This window comes from Myotis yumanensis, unplaced genomic scaffold (assembly GCF_028538775.1).
Source record: "Myotis yumanensis isolate MYYU_CA2020_CCGP unplaced genomic scaffold, mMyoYum1.0.hap1 SCAF_2, whole genome shotgun sequence".
NCBI classification, from domain to species: domain Eukaryota; kingdom Metazoa; phylum Chordata; class Mammalia; order Chiroptera; family Vespertilionidae; genus Myotis; species Myotis yumanensis.
In genome coordinates, this window is record NW_027223753.1 from 50,730,830 (window position 1) to 50,748,461 (window position 17,632).

The 17,632-nt window shown below is 35.2% G+C and overlaps 1 protein-coding gene across 9 annotated transcripts in view; it reads left to right on the plus strand.

Annotated features, from left to right (window-relative positions):
• Nucleotides 1-17,632, plus strand: part of LRRC7 (leucine rich repeat containing 7) — a 493,923-nt gene that overhangs the window by 411,527 nt on the left and 64,764 nt on the right. For 8 of the 9 annotated variants that reach the window (XM_070405356.1, XM_070405358.1, XM_070405365.1 and 5 more), the window contains one exon: nt 8,330-8,449. The exons of the other annotated variant lie outside the window; for it this stretch is intronic. In XM_070405356.1, coding sequence (XP_070261457.1) covers nt 8,330-8,449 — 120 coding nt within the window. The remainder of the gene's footprint in view (nt 1-8,329; nt 8,450-17,632) is intronic. 9 annotated transcript variants of the gene reach the window in all.

Genomic DNA, 17,632 nt, shown 5'->3' on the forward strand with positions numbered 1-17,632 from the left:
TTCTGCTCATTTTATTCAAGCAAAACTGAGAATGTACATTTTACCTGTTTAAATTGATTAATGCCTTCTGTCTTGGTTACATTTTGATGGATACTAATGAGTCATTTTTACACAATATGTCACTAAGACTTTATTATAAATATAGTCATTAGCCTCGTAACTTTTTAGGGGAAAAAATGCAATGCAAAGTGGGAATAACAGAGTGACAGTAGCCTCCTAATAAAATTAATGACCATATGGAACAAACTCCCATCCTAGCAAAATGAGGGTCAAAAGACCTCAAATTCAGGTTTTATTGTCAAATTAGTCTTAAAAACAATCTCTACCTCTGGATTGTTTGCTTCCCACAAAGAGATATTTATATTCACAAATGTATCATCACTTTGAAAAAAACAAACTAAATTAAGAACCTTTGAGTGTTGTTTGTCCTTGGTCTCCTGTTGCAGGACCAGTGGTGTGTCAGTAACTTCCTCTCCAGGGAGAAAAACATGGCCATGATTTGTGATCTTTGCCAATGTCAGCGATATAAATACTCCCTCTACAGACGGTTTCAAAGTACTAATGTAACACCACTGAACTCAGAACTGGGCCTTGAGTACAAATGGTTCTCATGAGCTAATACTAGTCGGCTTCCACCTACCACTATCTGCGAGGCCCTTTTTGCTGGAGCCCCAGCTTTTATGGAGCCTGTTTCACATTCTCTCAGACGCCCAAGGCTCTCATCCTCGGCCACAAGGAAACCAGTTTTCCAAAAGGCCTTGAAACTTATTTGCACTAAGTAATAGATGAGATGTCACAATTTTAATAGGCACCTTTCCTGGAGGGCTTGACAAGTAATAGAAATGAAACCCTTAAACTAAAATGATTGAGTTTCAAAATTCAGTGAGATTAGAGAGGTCTTGGTATGAAGGAAGCTATTGCTTGAATCCCTTAAAGTTATACCATATAAATAGCTCCTTATTCTGCCTAATTTTTAGCCCTATTTACTTATCACTCTATAAAATAATGTAGACATATTCAGTGCTAAAAATGGTAATATACTTTGAAGCACTCTTTCTGAATGTCTAAATTATCTCCAGATATAATTTAGGTACCTCTGTATTGCTATATTAATTTTCTGATGTTGTTTGGGGTACCCTAGAGAATGGATTCATTATGCTTACTATAGTTTTAGGATGATCTATAACAGAAATATTCCAGAGTTATAATATTTAGAGACTCTTCAACCTTCCTCCATTGGGCACAGAGATGACCTAAAGGAATTCTCTTTGGAAGCTACATTAAAGTGCAAATCAAGAATAATTCAGTTATTGCAAGACTCCATCTGAAAATGAATTATCGTCAATATTGCATTATTCACACAAAGAGAGAAAGAGAGAGAGACAAAGAAGGCAGGGGATGGAAAAGGAACACAGGCAGGGCAAGTATTCTATTACCACCAAAAGATTTCATGACCCCAAGCTATCAGTTTAAGGTATCTAAACTTTAGGCCTTTAGGCATCTGGGACAACTTTCTTACTCTGCCACCATTGCAGGAACTCCATCATATGTGACATTGAGTGGTGCTTACTCACTTTTGAGACTCCTCCAGCCTCTGCTTCCTCCCATGGATTCTAGTCTAATTCTCTACCCCTTCACCTTTGGGCAGGTACATCTGTTCTGCAGAGCTTCCTTAATTAGAAAATCTGTCTGGTTTTTCTGCCAGGCTTTCCCATCATCACTCTTAAGAGGCAGACTCTCAGAATCCCACTTCTTGGATCCACTGACCACTGTTGCTAACTGATCCCATGCTTGGGGCTCACTTTCCCTGAACTCTTTTCTACAGGAAAGGAGATGGACAAAAATGATTTTCCTTTGATTTACAAATGCATAAACATCCATTTCAACACTTTTGTCTTGCCTCTTAAGATAATAAAAATTAATATTCGATATCTACAATTTCTTTGCAGCCCCTAAATATTTGTTGGCCACAAGAATTCCACTAAAATACAAAATAAGGTCAATTTATAAGCATGCATTTTTCAGCAGATAAAATTGACAAAGCTGTCCATTCTCCTGTGGAAACACTGGCACTGTCTTTTTATTCATAAAATTCCTGAATGATATTAGCCATCTCTAGTTAGGTGCTAGAAAAAATGAATTTAAGTATCCTAAGGAATCGAAATTAACATTTTTCACATATTACAAGTTAAGCAAGGGAAATAAAGTTGCAGCATACTTTTGTGTGGTCGTGCCCTGCCAAAGGGACATTCAGGTGCTGAAATCTAGACTTTTCCCATGCTCCCTGCTTGCCAAGTCTTACCTCTGGTAATTAGAGGAAAGGAGCACCTTTGTGTATTTCCTCCCTCAACTGAGACTGTCTTTTTGTAAGTTATGCACCCAGGGAAGTGGGCCTTTTTGTGATTCCTACCTTCCCCACCATCTCCATTTTGGTAATTGACAGAAAGGTACCATTTGTGTAAGCTGAGATCCTGACTCAGCACATTATTTCATTTTTCGGTTTGGGGTTTTTTTAGTTTGCCAAAACGTATCTAGTTTGTTTGTTTTTTCTTCTCAGCTTTCTTTAAATAAATTTGTAGTAAACTAATGAAAGGATATAACTATTTGTGAATGAAGATTGAAGACTCTGTACTTAATAAAGTATTTACACAGTGAGTATTTATGTGGACAGAAAGGAAAGACTCTCCCAGATTTTGCTATGTGTTTTGAATAGTTCCATTTTCTATGCTAGGTTGAGTATTGCACATTTTTCATGAATTACAAGCTAAATAAAGACTTTCCATATGATAAACAGTAAATTACATTTTCTAATTTAATTTTATGGAGCCTCTTAAGATATTAAAAGAATGTGAATAAATATAACAATATTAGTTTAATAAATTTAATTTTCTTTAATATTCTCATTTATTGATGATTATTCAAATTTCCTAAAAAAGTAATGATACTTATGATCAGAGCATTTAAGACATAAATCATCTATTAAATTATAAACTTTTATATTTTCTATCTACTTATTTATTCATTCATTCATTCATTTACTCATTTTTTTATTTACTGCCACTCCAAAAAGCACTTAAGGCAACTTTCTATGATGTTATTAATGGTTCTATGTGTTTCTTCGGATGTGTTCTGTTGTAATTGAACTTAGCTATTGTCTTAAAATGTTATGTTATCAGAGAGAAATATAATACAGTTGACCCTGTACAACATGGGTTTGATGTGTACAGGTCCACTTATATATGGATCTTTTTCAGTAAATACTGTGAGTGTATTTTCTCTTCCTTATGATTTTCTTAATAACATTTTATTTACTCTAGCTTACTTTATTGTACAAATACAATATATAATACATATAACATACAAAATATGTGTTAATCAACTGTCTTATCAGTAAGGTTACCCGTCAACAGTAGGCTATTAGTAGTTAAGTTTTGGGGAAGTTAAAAGTATATGTGGATTTTCGACTGCAAAGGAATTGGCACCCCTAACCATGTGGTGTTCAAGGGTCAACTGTATTGTAAAATGTCAATTCAGACTACCATTTTTATTATCCAGATTAATGGTAGAATAAATATTTTGATAGAAGAAGAATAAAGAATAAACGTTATTGAGAATCTACTATGTACCTGGTACAATGAGGTACTTTAAGTATATTTTTTCACCCTCCTCTAACAAAAACTCTCATAGGAAGTATTTATCTTCATTATATAGATGAGAAATCTGAGGTTCATGTGTCACAGAAAACAAGTCACTTGTCTTTTTACTGTTTTACTATTGTAACCCCTGTCCCTAGCATAGGGGCAGCTAGCATTGGAATCTGACTCTGCTTGGCACCCAAGTTCTTGCTGTTTACTATATGGTGATGCCTTCTCGAATGTTTGTAAAACCTGGCATTTCCTTAGAACATAGCTCGTAAGAGTTGATAAAGCTCTCTTGTACACACTGTTATCCCACATCATCTTCATAACAATCCAGAAAAGTAGATATCACGGGGTGAAAGAAAGAACACATAAGTAGGATATATTCATTTATCCAAAGCATATATTGACCCAAATCTTCCCCTATGTGCTACAGACACATGCTTTCTGAGTTAGCTGAGCTTACTAAATGCTAATAGTTACCTTGCACTTATTAAGATCCTGTTGCACTCCCTGAGCACTTACTACCGTTTAGAAATATGCTTGGTAGCAGTCAAAGGCCAAAGGTTGTGAAACCAAGAAAATCATAAATTAATCATCCATGCTACTCAGCCCCAGGGATAAGCAGGGATGTGGAAGAAATCATTGGCCTTTTCTAACTTCCGTTTGCAGGTTTCCGGCTGCCAATATTAATAGCGTGGCCTCTTCTACACTGGAGCAATTGATACTTTGTTTCCTTTTCTTTCTTTTTTTAACGTCTCCCACTATAATATTATACCATAGCACCTAATGCTTATTGAATTATTAAAAACAGATATTAACATAAATTATAATTTCAAGAGAAGGAATGGTGAAATTATAGAAATATCTGTATTAAATCATCTTTTCATAGAATTTTTCCTGGAAGAAAATGTTATCTGTTTTGCTGGTTAATACTCATTCTTCTATATTTTGAATTAGATAAGTTTAGATAGCAATACTTGTACCTAAACGATTTTAAAATTTCTAATGTCCTTTATTACTGCATCTATGCAGACGACTCAGGATCAAATAGTGCCAACATTTTACATACATTTATTTACCCCAGTTCCAAGGATTACTTACTTGATGCCATTTAGGTGGCACCTAGGGGCAGTTTATGCCAACAGTTTCTATTGATCTTGCTGCATTTATTATTGGCTACCTACCCTCAAGAAGGATTCTCTTAACTTCCTAATTATGCAAAATGCTTTTATCTTATAAACCACATACATTTTCATCAGTTAGAGCTAATATTACCAAAATAATCTTAGCATCCATACAGATGCTTCTTCATCATTGTAATAAAATGCTGGTTTAAGAATCATGTTGACATGACCTTACCACCTTCAGATTGAACCCTGAGATATCATAATAGTTTAGATTCAAGCTTGGCATATAGTTGTCTCTATAATACCTAATTTTTTCAAAAATATGCAGGAAAAGAATAATATAACAATAATTTTGCCAGAAATACTTTGAGGAAAATTAATTTTAAAGCATTTTTTGAATCTATGGTAATGCCTTTCATGAATCATGTAACAATTACTGAGCAAAATAAATCCTTGAGATCTTAAGGGATATATCCCAAGACCTTTTCAAAGTGCCAAATTGTAATACCACAATTATATAATTCCCCCAACGAAATGCACTAAGCGTTTATTGTACCCATTAATTAGCAGACAAGAGCAAAGCCATTGGATCAACTAAGCTCATTTACTTCTACCTGTAATCCTGTACATACACGTACTCACGTATGGAGACATAGACACACCTGCATGCACAAACTCATATACATACACAGATATATAGTGACACACACATACTCATGCACATTTATGTCTCAGCAAAATTAGAAATTACTTCTTCCAATAGACACGTGTGATCATTCACAGCAGTGTTAAATCTACAAATGTCCGCAGCAATCTTTGGGACCAGAACCTACTCAGCAAAACTTTTATTAGCATTACTGAATTTCTTAATACAATTTTTGATTTTTTCACTAAATCATACTGACCATTTTCTCTATTATTTTGAAATATTGAATATCTACAGAATTTAGAAGCTGAGAGAATGCTGCAGGTGATGATTTTTTCATGTCCTTTAGATTTAATTGGTTACATGTGGTAAGGATAAGATTTATTCTTAATCTTTTAAATTATATAAATAAAATATCTAGAATATGCTACTAAAACTAAATGAATAACTGAACATCAATTCGGTTATTTTCTCTGAAATAATAAATTTCAACAGTGATAACTTCATTACTTTTTTTATACTTTTCAATTGCTCCTTTTAATCTTCTGTGGAATTTTAACAACTGAGCAAATCCATTTATACTTGGTTCATTAGCACTTTATCTAGAGTACAATTTTTTGTTAATGTCTATGCTCATTTTGGGAAATAATGTGAACCTACCATATAACTCTCTTTTGGGTTCCCCCTTCCCAAACAATAAATTGTTCCCATACTCTATTTCTGCAAACTGAAGTCACCCCTAGGATGTCTTACTTAAAAACAAAAAGACCAAAACATTCTTGAAATTAATAAAGGAAATTGCGTTCAGACTATTTCTTTAATTTCGCTGTCTAGTGAAAGTAATTCTTTATGTGTCTGCATGTTTGTTTCCTTTGGCCATAATAGAGAGAAATTGGTATGCATGCTGATCCTAATTTTAAAGAGAAAAAGATTAATTCCTAAACTAATGAAGAGCCTATATCATCATAATATTAGAAATTTAACTAAAGAATTTTAGCCCCCTTTTTTTTACGCCAGAAAGAATTTTGCAATTATCAGTTGCTCTCTGTGACTAGAAGTCATATCTGGCCAGCTGAACCAAGTTTAGTGGAGGAAACAGAGATGGCGTGATATGGAGGAAAAGAGAAAGATACCTGTGTTGAACTCTCAAAAAGTCTGTGTTGCACAGACCTAGCCAGATGAACACTTTATTATCCCACTTCTCTGGCACAGAAACCCAGCCAGAAAAAACCATGGGCCCGTAATGCCTATCCTGAATGATTATATTTTAACTGCTTAATTTTAATAATTTGAGTTGTCGTATTTTAATATCTAAAAAAATTGTTTGGGGACATATGCCCAAATAATAATCTGGAAAAGGCAAAGACTAGAAAATTAATGCTTAAAGACAAACAGATGGACCCTGAATTGTTATCTGGTTATTTTTAAATAATGTATACTTTAAATGTGTTAATGTTTGGTTTCCAAAGAAACACAAATTCATTTCTAGCTAACCCAGGAGATTCAATTCAATACCTTTTCTCTTTTTTCACTCTTTCAGATAGGCTCATGAGAAAGAAATTCACATGGCCAAAGAATAAGAAGAAAACTGAGTTATCTTCTTACTTTTCACTATGTCCATTAAACCTTAGGAAAGCTTCATCTAGTTTCATAACAAATCTGATTTTCAAGTAACTCTAAGCAATACTTTTAAAAAATGCATGCAGTCAGAATATACATAGAGTGGTTATATAATTGTTTACTAAAGGAGAACAACTAGGACTATTCCATGTAATCAGAGGAAGCCTAGCGAGCAGCCCATTTCTGCCATGTTATAAAGAGAATGGTCTAGTTCTCCCATTCTGGGTTTGGAGGACAATACTTCACACAGAGTAGAGCTGCGCATACATGCTGTAACTCAGCTTTATTTGTCTGTAGTGATCCTTAAAAACATCCACATAAAGTCGAATAGGGAACACTAAACATAGTATCTCACCCATAAGAATTTCTCAGGAACTCGAGTTTATTACTTGTGTATCCTGTAGGTTCGAGGGAGGAGAAAGGCTTTGTGAAAAGTTAATCTGCTTTCAGAAGAAAAATATCCCACTATTATATCCTCCATGGTGTGTGAATCCTTCCTAATATTCAGGTCAGACTGTGGAGGACCCCCCCCCCAATATCTAATATTAAAATAATAAAGACAGAGAAATTATTATTTGTTAAAAATAATAAGCAGTAAATCAGCAAAAAAATTAAATATATATGAAGAGTTTAAACTTTAATGCATGTGACCTATATAAATAAATTTTGAATTAAAAGTCATGATTTATTTATACTGTGATTCTAATAATACAATATTTTTTTGTTGTTTTAATTTCTCCCTCATAGCTATCTGTAGATAATGTCATATAACCATGAATCTTACATACACTATACTAGTGTTAACACTCTTTTGGATTAGCACAAGGTATATGCTCCCAGAATCAGTACAGCCTTATAAAATTTGTGTTAGGCTATGGTTTCAAATATTAAGAGTTACATACTGTGTTTCTATAGTTTCAATTTATACTCTAAATGGTAGTAGCATACTCAAGAAACAAGCAAGTTTTAAATGTTGTAGTTTTTATCAGTTGGTTAATTTTATTTTGATTATTTTTATTCACGTACTATAAATAATCTAAACTTTTCCTTAAATTTCAGTATATAACTCTAAGAATGTTATTTTAGTTAAATTTCTCACTGCTTCCAAAAATCTGTCAATTTAGAATTTTTTACTGAGTAAAAGGTGTATAGTAATACTTCCAATTCAGGATGTATGGAGTTTTTTTGCAATTAAACAAAATTAATTTTACCATAATCATTAGGGACTCTCTTCAGAAAACTATGATTAAACTTCTATTACATCACTAAAGAATGCCATACCATTTTTGCAATAGACCCCGTCCCAGCAAAGCAACATTTTAGACAATGGACAAGAAGATGTATCTCCTAGTGGCCAATGGAATCCTTATCCTCTTGGGAGGCGGGATGTACCTCCGGACACCATTACTAAAAAGGTAACCAATTTTAAATTGATGACACAAACTTTGAGCCTTGCACATCCATTGTAATATGTAATCCATATCTTATATCTTAACATCATTTCTAACTTTGTGACAAATTTAGGCTAAATATTATTTCACTATAAGAATTATAAGTGCACTGAAAAAGATGGTTAATTATAAGTGCACTGAAAAGGATGAAAAATGAACATAGCCAAATGTTCAGAGCTGGTAATAAATTTCTACAAACATTCTGCTGCCTCTCTGCAGATACTAGCACCTCTTACTAGTGCCTGACACCCATCTTTGACATGCAACTACAGGAAGGTGTGTAACATATACTTCTGACTTTCTTGACTTCAACATTATGATGTAGCCAATTTGTATGAAATGAAATTTTTTTAAACATTTAGTCATCTTTTTTTATTTTGAATATATGTTTATTGATTTCAGAGAAGAAGGGAGATGGAGAGAGAGAAACATCAATGAGAGAGAATCATTGATCGGGTGCTTCCTGCACACCCCCTACTGGGGATCGAGCCCACAACCCAGGTATGGGTCCTGACTGGGAATCGAACCATGACCTCCTGGTTCATAGGTTGATGCTCAACTACTGAGCCACATCGAATGGGCATGAAATGAAATTTAACTACAAAGAGATTGATTCACATTACTAAAAGTCATTCATTCATCCAATCATTCATTTAATAAACAGTGAGTCAAGTAACACTATGTTTGGAGCAGTTACTAGATGCTGGGGAACAAAAATGAATATGATATGGTGTCTTATCTCCAGGACCTTTTAGTCTAGTGAGATAGGCTGAGTGATATGTAGGTAATCATAAGACTACATGTTAAGTTGACATAAAGAGCATTAAAAAAGACTGAGAGAAGATAATTGTGAGATATATGTGGGACACAGGATTAGTATTCCAGAATATATGTTTTTAAACTCCTACAAATCAATAAGAAAATACATACAATAGAATATTTTAAATTATAAAATACAGGGGAAATCAGAAGAGTGAATAAATATTTTAAAAACTGAACCATTTAATCAAGGAAATGCAAAAAAAAAGATGTTATTTTCCACTAGCTAGATTTGGAAAAATTAAGTATGAAAAATGAAGCTGTTTGCAAGTATAAGAGCAATGGAAACTTTTATACTGCTAGTGGAAATAAAAATCACAGTGGTTTAATAACAAATTATCTTATAAAGCTAACCATGCATAGACCCTACATTCCAACAATTCTCTTCCTGAGATGTTATTCTAGAAAAAAAAATCCGGTACATGTCATTCAGATACTTTAAATATTCAGAATAGTTGAACATTGAAAAAAAAACACAATATCTACCAGGAAAGTGTATACACAAATTCTGCTATTCACACAAAGGAATATTTTACAGCCATGGAAATTACTTAACTGTAATTATGATAATGTATATAAATCTTTAAAATGTAATTAGAGTGAAAAATTAGTTTCAGAAGATGTCACACATCAAAAATACCACATTTATAAATCTCAAAAATAAGCAACATTAAAATATATTGTTTAGGCATAATTACATGATTGAAAAAACTAATTTTATAAGGAAACAGTTAACAAAAAATTTAGGATTATTGTTATCTCTAAAGGGAAAACTGGGGGTAGGATGAGGGAGGAAACTGGTATTATTGGTACTGTTCTATTTCTTAAGTTGAATTGTGGTTCTTACACTCTAGTTTTTAAGTTCATGAGTGTTCATTTTGTAACTGTGATTCATAACTTACATATGCACTACATAATCACAAACTCTTTCTAACCTAGGTGATGATTTCCCTCTTGATGATGACCTCGGTACTTTTAATATATATAAAATATCAAATTATTTACCCCAAATAATTGTGAACACCCTGATTTTCAGGTGTTACACATGTTATTAATCTCCCTATTGAGCAATATTCAGCAGTGTAGATAACTATAATATAGTGTGATTAGTGCTGTGAAGATGGGATACAGTGCTGTGAGGGCACACACCTGTTTAGTTAAGAAACTAATGGAAGTTCAGAATGAAGAGTGGTGTAAAATAAAGCTGGAGGAATACGCAGAAGCCAAATCATGCTGAGTTTTATAGTGAAGGAAATGGGAAGGGAAACATTGAACTATTTTAGATAGGGCAAAGACATGATTAAATTTTTCTTTAATGAGCACTGATAGCTTTTCAGAGAATGAATTGGAGAGGAGACTGACTAGAAGTAATTGAACCAGTTAAGAAACGTCTGTTGTAATTCAGGGGAGAGTATATGGAAGTAATAGGTGATGGAGAGAAATGCATAGATTCAATATATTCTTAAATGTTACACTGGACATGAGGCATAAGAGATAAAGGGCAGTTCCAAAATTGATTGATACCCAGGTTTCTAATTTGGGCAAGTGAGTGATGATATGCGCTGAGATGGGAAATACAAAAAGAATAGTAAGTGGAAGTGGAGAAGAGAGACAGCTTAAGTTTAATATGTTGATTTGATGTATTGTTGAGGCATCTGAGTGGAAAAGTTTAGTGGATATTTAGATATATTTACCTGAAGTTCAGGAAGAAAATATTTTTTAATGTTTTTTATTGATTTGAGAGAGCGAGGAAGGGAGAGGGATAGAGAGATAGAAACATCGATGAGAGAGAAACATTGATTGGCTGCCTCCTGCAACCCCCCCCCCCCCCCCCAGGGGTTTAAACAGGTAACCTCCTGGTTCATGGGTTGATGCTCAGTCAGTGAGCCACACCAGCCGGGCCAGGAGAGAAATCTTAGCTGGAGATTCAAACTTAGCAGTCATCAAATTGAGCCATGAGTGAGGTAGATGGATGACATAGAACTCCACGGAACACCAACATTTCAGAGATGTTTCTAGGAAGAACAGAGAAGAAATCATTTTTTCAGTGGAGTCTTTCCTTTGCAAGGTATAGAAAACTCAAGGGAAACAGCCTTGAACATTAAGGAAATGCTTAGCTAACAAAGTCAAAATGTAGGGAAAGGCTCAGATTTATATATAATATTAATTACTTAAGTTACTAGTATTTCCCTCCTCACTCTTCCATCCATACTGTTAGCTTTATCCTAAAATTGGTTCCCCTCTTTACAGACTAAATAAAGACAGAAATCTAGAAAACTCAAAAAAGGACTTTCCTTTTGAAAGAAAAGATAGAATTATGGTGGACTCTGGAAGGGAATATTTAAGACAGCAGGCACCTGATCATATTTAAAGGCTGAAGGGAAAAAGCTGTTTGTTGAAAATCTCAGAAAGGCTAGGAGGAAAATTCCTCTTTATGAGAAAAGAGGAGAGGATAAAACTGATGGCAAGAAATTAAAGGAGTACCTATCAGAGCCTAATGCAGATTGCCTGCCGGAAGGAGGGAACCATATGTACATACATAGCTGCAAAGAACTACTATAATTTTCCCACACAAGGGAAAACCTTATTCATGTATTACTCTAGATGCAACTAAGAGGTGTTTACATTATACATTCATACATCCACTTTACATGAAATCTATTTTCGGTGTCCATAATGTCATGTTTAATCATACCATCGATACAAATCATGATGATCATTTTCTTGCTTCTCTGTGTGCTTTAAGAACTGCATGCAATCCTATATATTGATTAAATATTTGTGGGCTGGAATAATTGTTTAATTTGAAAACTTTATTAATGGTTTATACTGCTTGTCAAATGTGAAATAATGTAATATGTCTTTAAATATGTATCATGTCTTCCATGTGCAAACTCATTTGTGATTAGTGCTTATCTTTCTACGATAATGATAAGCATTTTATGATTCAGCCCATGTTATAAGTTCTGAGATTTTAGAATCTATGAATACATATGTCTACCTATTACCTCAAAGAATAGAGAGAATAAAGCATGTTTAAATATCCAGATTTAGTTTTTTATTATATCTTATATTGAATATATCAAATTAGTATTCAGTGAGAATTAACCTAAGGAAATGTAAATGGTATGGGATTATTTGCCTGGGCTGCAGGATTTACCAAAATAGGTATAAAAATTGTATTTTTATTTATTTGGTTTATATTTTATTCTATAATGTGTGTGTTTTTTAAATCATTGTTACTTTTGCAGTTGTCGTGAAGTGAGTAGTCATTAGGCTAGACAAGTTGAAAGTAGAAAATGGGAAATTGAGCTACAAGTGGAATGGAGAACCAAAGGAGACGAAGTGGTGAAGAAATCTTGCCAGCACCCAGTGGAGTCTCTTTCTCAAAGTCTCTGCAGATTTTTTAATAGTTATCTCTGTGCCCAGAGATACTACTATTCTGCTACTACTGTGTAGAATTAGTACCGTGACACTGCTGTGATCAGAACTACTGTAACACTGCCGAGAGTCAGTGGGCAATCCCTTTCAGAAAGGCTTTGGTGGAACTTGTGGCTCTCTGTTCTGGCCCTCACAGCTCGTTGCTTGAACTAATACTGGTAATACTCATGGCTGTGACTAGTGGTATTCCAAGTACCACAGCAGAACAAACGTAGGTACTCTACAAACTGAAGACCCAGAGATTGAGACACATAAATTAGATGAAAAGTGTTCATCTATCAGAAATAATTTTGTTCCTGTATCTATCACAGGCCTATGTACCATAGTAGCTAATCTATAGCAAAATGTTGAGGTTGTTACATGCTGACTTGTTTTTTTTTTTAATGGTGCAATAGAAGGTGGTAGTTTTAAATTTTCTCTTGTTGTGTCAGTCTCCAAAATTTTAAATTCTGATTTCCATTAATTCCAAAAGTCTGGGAATCACTGCTAGAAGAACATGTCACAGCTATGTAAATCTCCCCCTGACTTCAAGGTAGGACTATACTTGAGCACTTTGAGAATTGCTATTACAGCCTAGCAGTGGCAGAGAACTACAGTGTTTTCAGGAGTATTTGTATTTTAGAGTCTTATCACCTCACTGCCATCACTACTACAGTCTATTGGATTATGCCATAGTCACCATGGTAAGAATTATTATGTACCATGTATCTATAATAATAAAAGCGTAATATGCTAATTAGACTGGATGTCGAAGCCAGGGCTGTGAGGGAATCCCGGGTCCCGGGTGCCAGAGGGAAGCCGGTGCCAGCAGCCGGGGGAAGGAAGGCCTACTCTTGCACAAATTTCATGCATCGGGCCTCTAGTTATTAAATATTACTCTCTGCCAGGCATTGTGCTATATGGTTGGTGCATTTCTTCTAATCCTCACAACCATCATATGAGGTAAGCAGTATTATTTTTATCCACTTTTTTAAAGATTGAGTATAGCCTGGCTGGCATGGCTCAGTGGTTGAGCATCGAGCTATGAACCAGGAGGTCACAGTTTGATTCCCGGTCAGGGCACATGCCCAGGTTGCGGGCTCAATCCTCAGTTTGGGGCATGCAGGAGGCAGCCAATTGGTAATTCTCTCTCATCATTGATGTTTCTCATCATTGATCTCTCCCTCTCCTGTCCTCTCTGAAATCAATAACATACATTTTTTAAAAAGAAAAAATGAAAAGACTGAGTTTAGTTTTTCTCAGAGAATTAAGAGTTTAGGTGCCTTAGCCAGTTTGGCTCAGTGGATAGAGCATCGGCCTGCAGAGTGAAGGGTCCCGGATTTGATTCCAGTCAAGGGCACATGCCCTGGTTGCGGACTTGATCCCCAGTAGGGGACTTGCAGGAGGCAGCCAATCAATGATTTTCTCTCATCGTTGATGTTTCCATCTCTCCTTCCCTCTCCCATCCTCTCTGAAATCAATAAAAATATATTTTTTTTAAAAGAGTTCAGGTTAGGTTACTTGCCAATCTCACAGAGGTGACTAAATATTTTAGGTTATTCTCCTATATGTAACAGAAAAGAGAATGGTCATAGTATAAAATACAATTAGAAACAATTTTCATTTTAAAGCCAGACAGTAAATGATTTGTTAGAACCCTCCACAGGAATGACAAAGCTGTTTTTCCCTAATTCTAAAATGACAAACTCTTTTAAAAGTATTGAGAGTCTTAAATAGGTTAAATATCTCTGAGGAGATTAAATATTGAAGGATAATGTTGTCAGGATATGTTTAAATGTTGGAGCAGAAAACCATTGCAGCAAAAAGGCTAAAGTGACATATTAAAACAAATGAAACAAAGTATTTCCCTTTTGGAAAAAGTAACTAAGACACTTTAAAATCTTAGCAGTGTTAATACTGAAAATTCTTTAATATATAGAGACTGGACTTTCAAAGGTTTCTTTCTATGTTATCTCTTTTTTAATATATATATTTTTATTGTTGATAGTATTACAGATGTCTCTCATCTCCCCCCTACCCTCCTCCTCCCACCACCTATACCCCCCCGAAGTCTTCACCATCCTATTGCCTGTGTTCATGGACCATGAATATAAGTATACTAGAGGCCTGGTGAACGAATTCGTGCACCAGTGAGGTCCCTCAGCCTGGCCTGTGGGATCAGGCCAAAACCAGCTCTCCGACATCCACCGAGGGGTCCCAGATTGCAAGAGGGCACAGGCTAGGCCAGGGGACCCCACCGGTGCACAATCAGGGCCGGGGAGGGACGGGGGAGGTTGGCCAGCCAGGGAGGGAACACGGGAGGGCTCCAGGGCAAGGCTGGCCCATCTTGTTCAGTCCCAATTGGTTGGACCCCAGCAGGAAGCTAACCTAATGGTCGGAGCATCTGCCCCCCGGTGGTCAGTGCACATCATAGCAAGTGGTTGAGCGGCCTTAGTATATCATTAGCATATTATGCTTTGATTGATTGAATGGACGACTGGACTACCAGACACTTAGCATATTAGGCTTTTATTATATAGGATAAGTTCTTTGGTTTATCTCTTCTGGTCCCCCCATTCTCACATCGAGGTATATCAGTCTGTTCCATGCCTCCATGCTTTGGGTCTTAATCTGTTGGTCAATTAATTTTGTTCATCAACATTGACTCTTCTCTCCCCAAGTGGCTTTTATTCTAGGTTAAGTGCCTAATAACTTAGCAGTTAGAACAATAAAGTTGGGCATCAAGGGTCAGCATCAGGAGGGACACAGTTGAGGAGAAAATATTAAAAATACAGCTAATTTAGTCTTGGCTCACCAACTCGTCCCGTAGTGGAATTTGCCCATGATTTCTCACATTTGCAATGCCAGCTCACCATTAAGTGCTTCAGGGTTGCCAGTTGCTCCTCATCTCTGATGTTTTTTTAGTCACTTTCATTTTCTTTTTGTTCTTTCTTTCACAGGCTCCAAAATTGGAATTTTTGCTTTTTCAGACAATATTAAGAATTTTTTTTAATAGTAGTGATTGCAGGGGGAGCAGCTGGGTGATGGGGAAGAGAGTATAGAGGACATAAATGGTAATGGGAAAAAATAAAGTAAAATTTAAAAATACATAAATAAATTTTTAAGTTTCTAGGAAGGAATATTTATTCATTATTTTAATTTTGGCATTCATCATATTTCTTAACATAATGCACTTTACTTTCTTTTTGTACATATTTAGGAAGATAAGGCCTAAAATCTCTTTTGAAAATATCAAGTTGTTATGTTATTGATCCTATGACTAAGTCATCAATTCTGTTTTTAAAACAACTGAATTAAATTCCTTCTGGAATTGATTTTTCACTTGAAAACAAGTCAGTTTGTCACAGAATTTCTCAAAGAGTAAGAATAAACTCATGCCATTTTTGAAAGAGAAGTAAATGCTTAAAGGTACTACATTAAAAAATCAACCTATAGAGTTAGTGATTTTTTTTCTTTCTTTATTGATTAAGATATTATATATGTGTCTTTATACCCCCATTACCCACACCCCCCCCACACACACACACTCATGCCCTCACCCCCCTGGTGTCTGTGTCCATTGGTTATGCTTATATGCATGCATACAAGTCCTTTGGTTGATTTTTCCCCCTTACCCCAACCCTCCCCTACCTTCCCTCTGAGGTTTGATGGTCTGATTGATGCTTCTCTGTCTCTGGATCTGTTTTTGTTCATCAGTTTATGTTATTCATTATATTCCATAAATAAGTGAGATCATGTGATATTTATCTTTCTCCAACTGACTTATTTAGCTTAGCATAATGCTCTCCAGGACCATCCATACTGTTGCAAATGGTAGGAGTTCCTTTCTTTTTACAGCAGCGAAGTATTTCATTGTATAGATGTACCACAGTTTTTTAATTCACTCATCTGCTGATGAGCACTTAGGCTTTTTCCAAATCTTAGCTATGGTGAATTGTGCTGCTATGAACATAAGGGTGTATATATCCTTTCTAATTGGTGTTTCTAGTTTCTTGGGATATATTCCTAGAAGTGGGATTGCTGGGTCAAATGGAAGTTCCATTTTTAGTTTTTTGAGAAAACTTCATATTGTTCTCCACAGTGGCTGCACCAGTCTGCATTTCCTCTGCAGTGCACGAGGGTTCCTTTTTCTCCACATCCTCTCCAGCACTTGTCATTTGTTAATTTGTTGATGATAGCCATTCTGACAGGTGTGAGATGGTACCTCATTGTTGTTTTGATTTGCATCTCTCAATGGTTAGTGACTTTGAACACATTTTCATATGTCTCTATCTATTTAGGTCCATTGCCCATTTTTTGATTGGGTTGTTTATCTTCCTTTTGTTAAGTTGTATGAGGTCCCTGTAAATGTTGGAGATTAAACCCTTATCTGAGATAACATTGGCAAATATGTTCTCCCCTGCAGTGGTCTTTCTAGTTGTTTTGTTGATTGTTTATTTTGCTGTGCAGAAGCTTTTTATTTTGATGTAGTCCCATTTGTTTATTTTCTCTTTAGTTTCCATTGCCCTAGGATCTGTATCAATGAAGATATTGCTTCGGCATATGTCTGAGATTTTGCTCCCTGTGAATTCCTCTAGTATTTTTATGGTTTCCCATCTTATGTTTAAGTCCTTTATTCATTTTGAGTTTATTTTTGTGTATGGTGTAAGTTGGTCTAGTTTCATTTTTTTTTTTTTGCATGTATCTGTCCAATTTTCCCAACACCATTTATTGAAGAGTCTGTCTTGACTCCATTGTATGTTCTTGCCTCCTTTGTCAAATATTAATTGAGCATAGTGGTATGGGTCGATCTCTGGGTTCTCTATTCTATTTCATTGGTTTATATTTCTGTTCTTGTGCCAGTACCAGAAAGTTTTGAGAACAGTGGCTTTGTCATACAGCTTGATA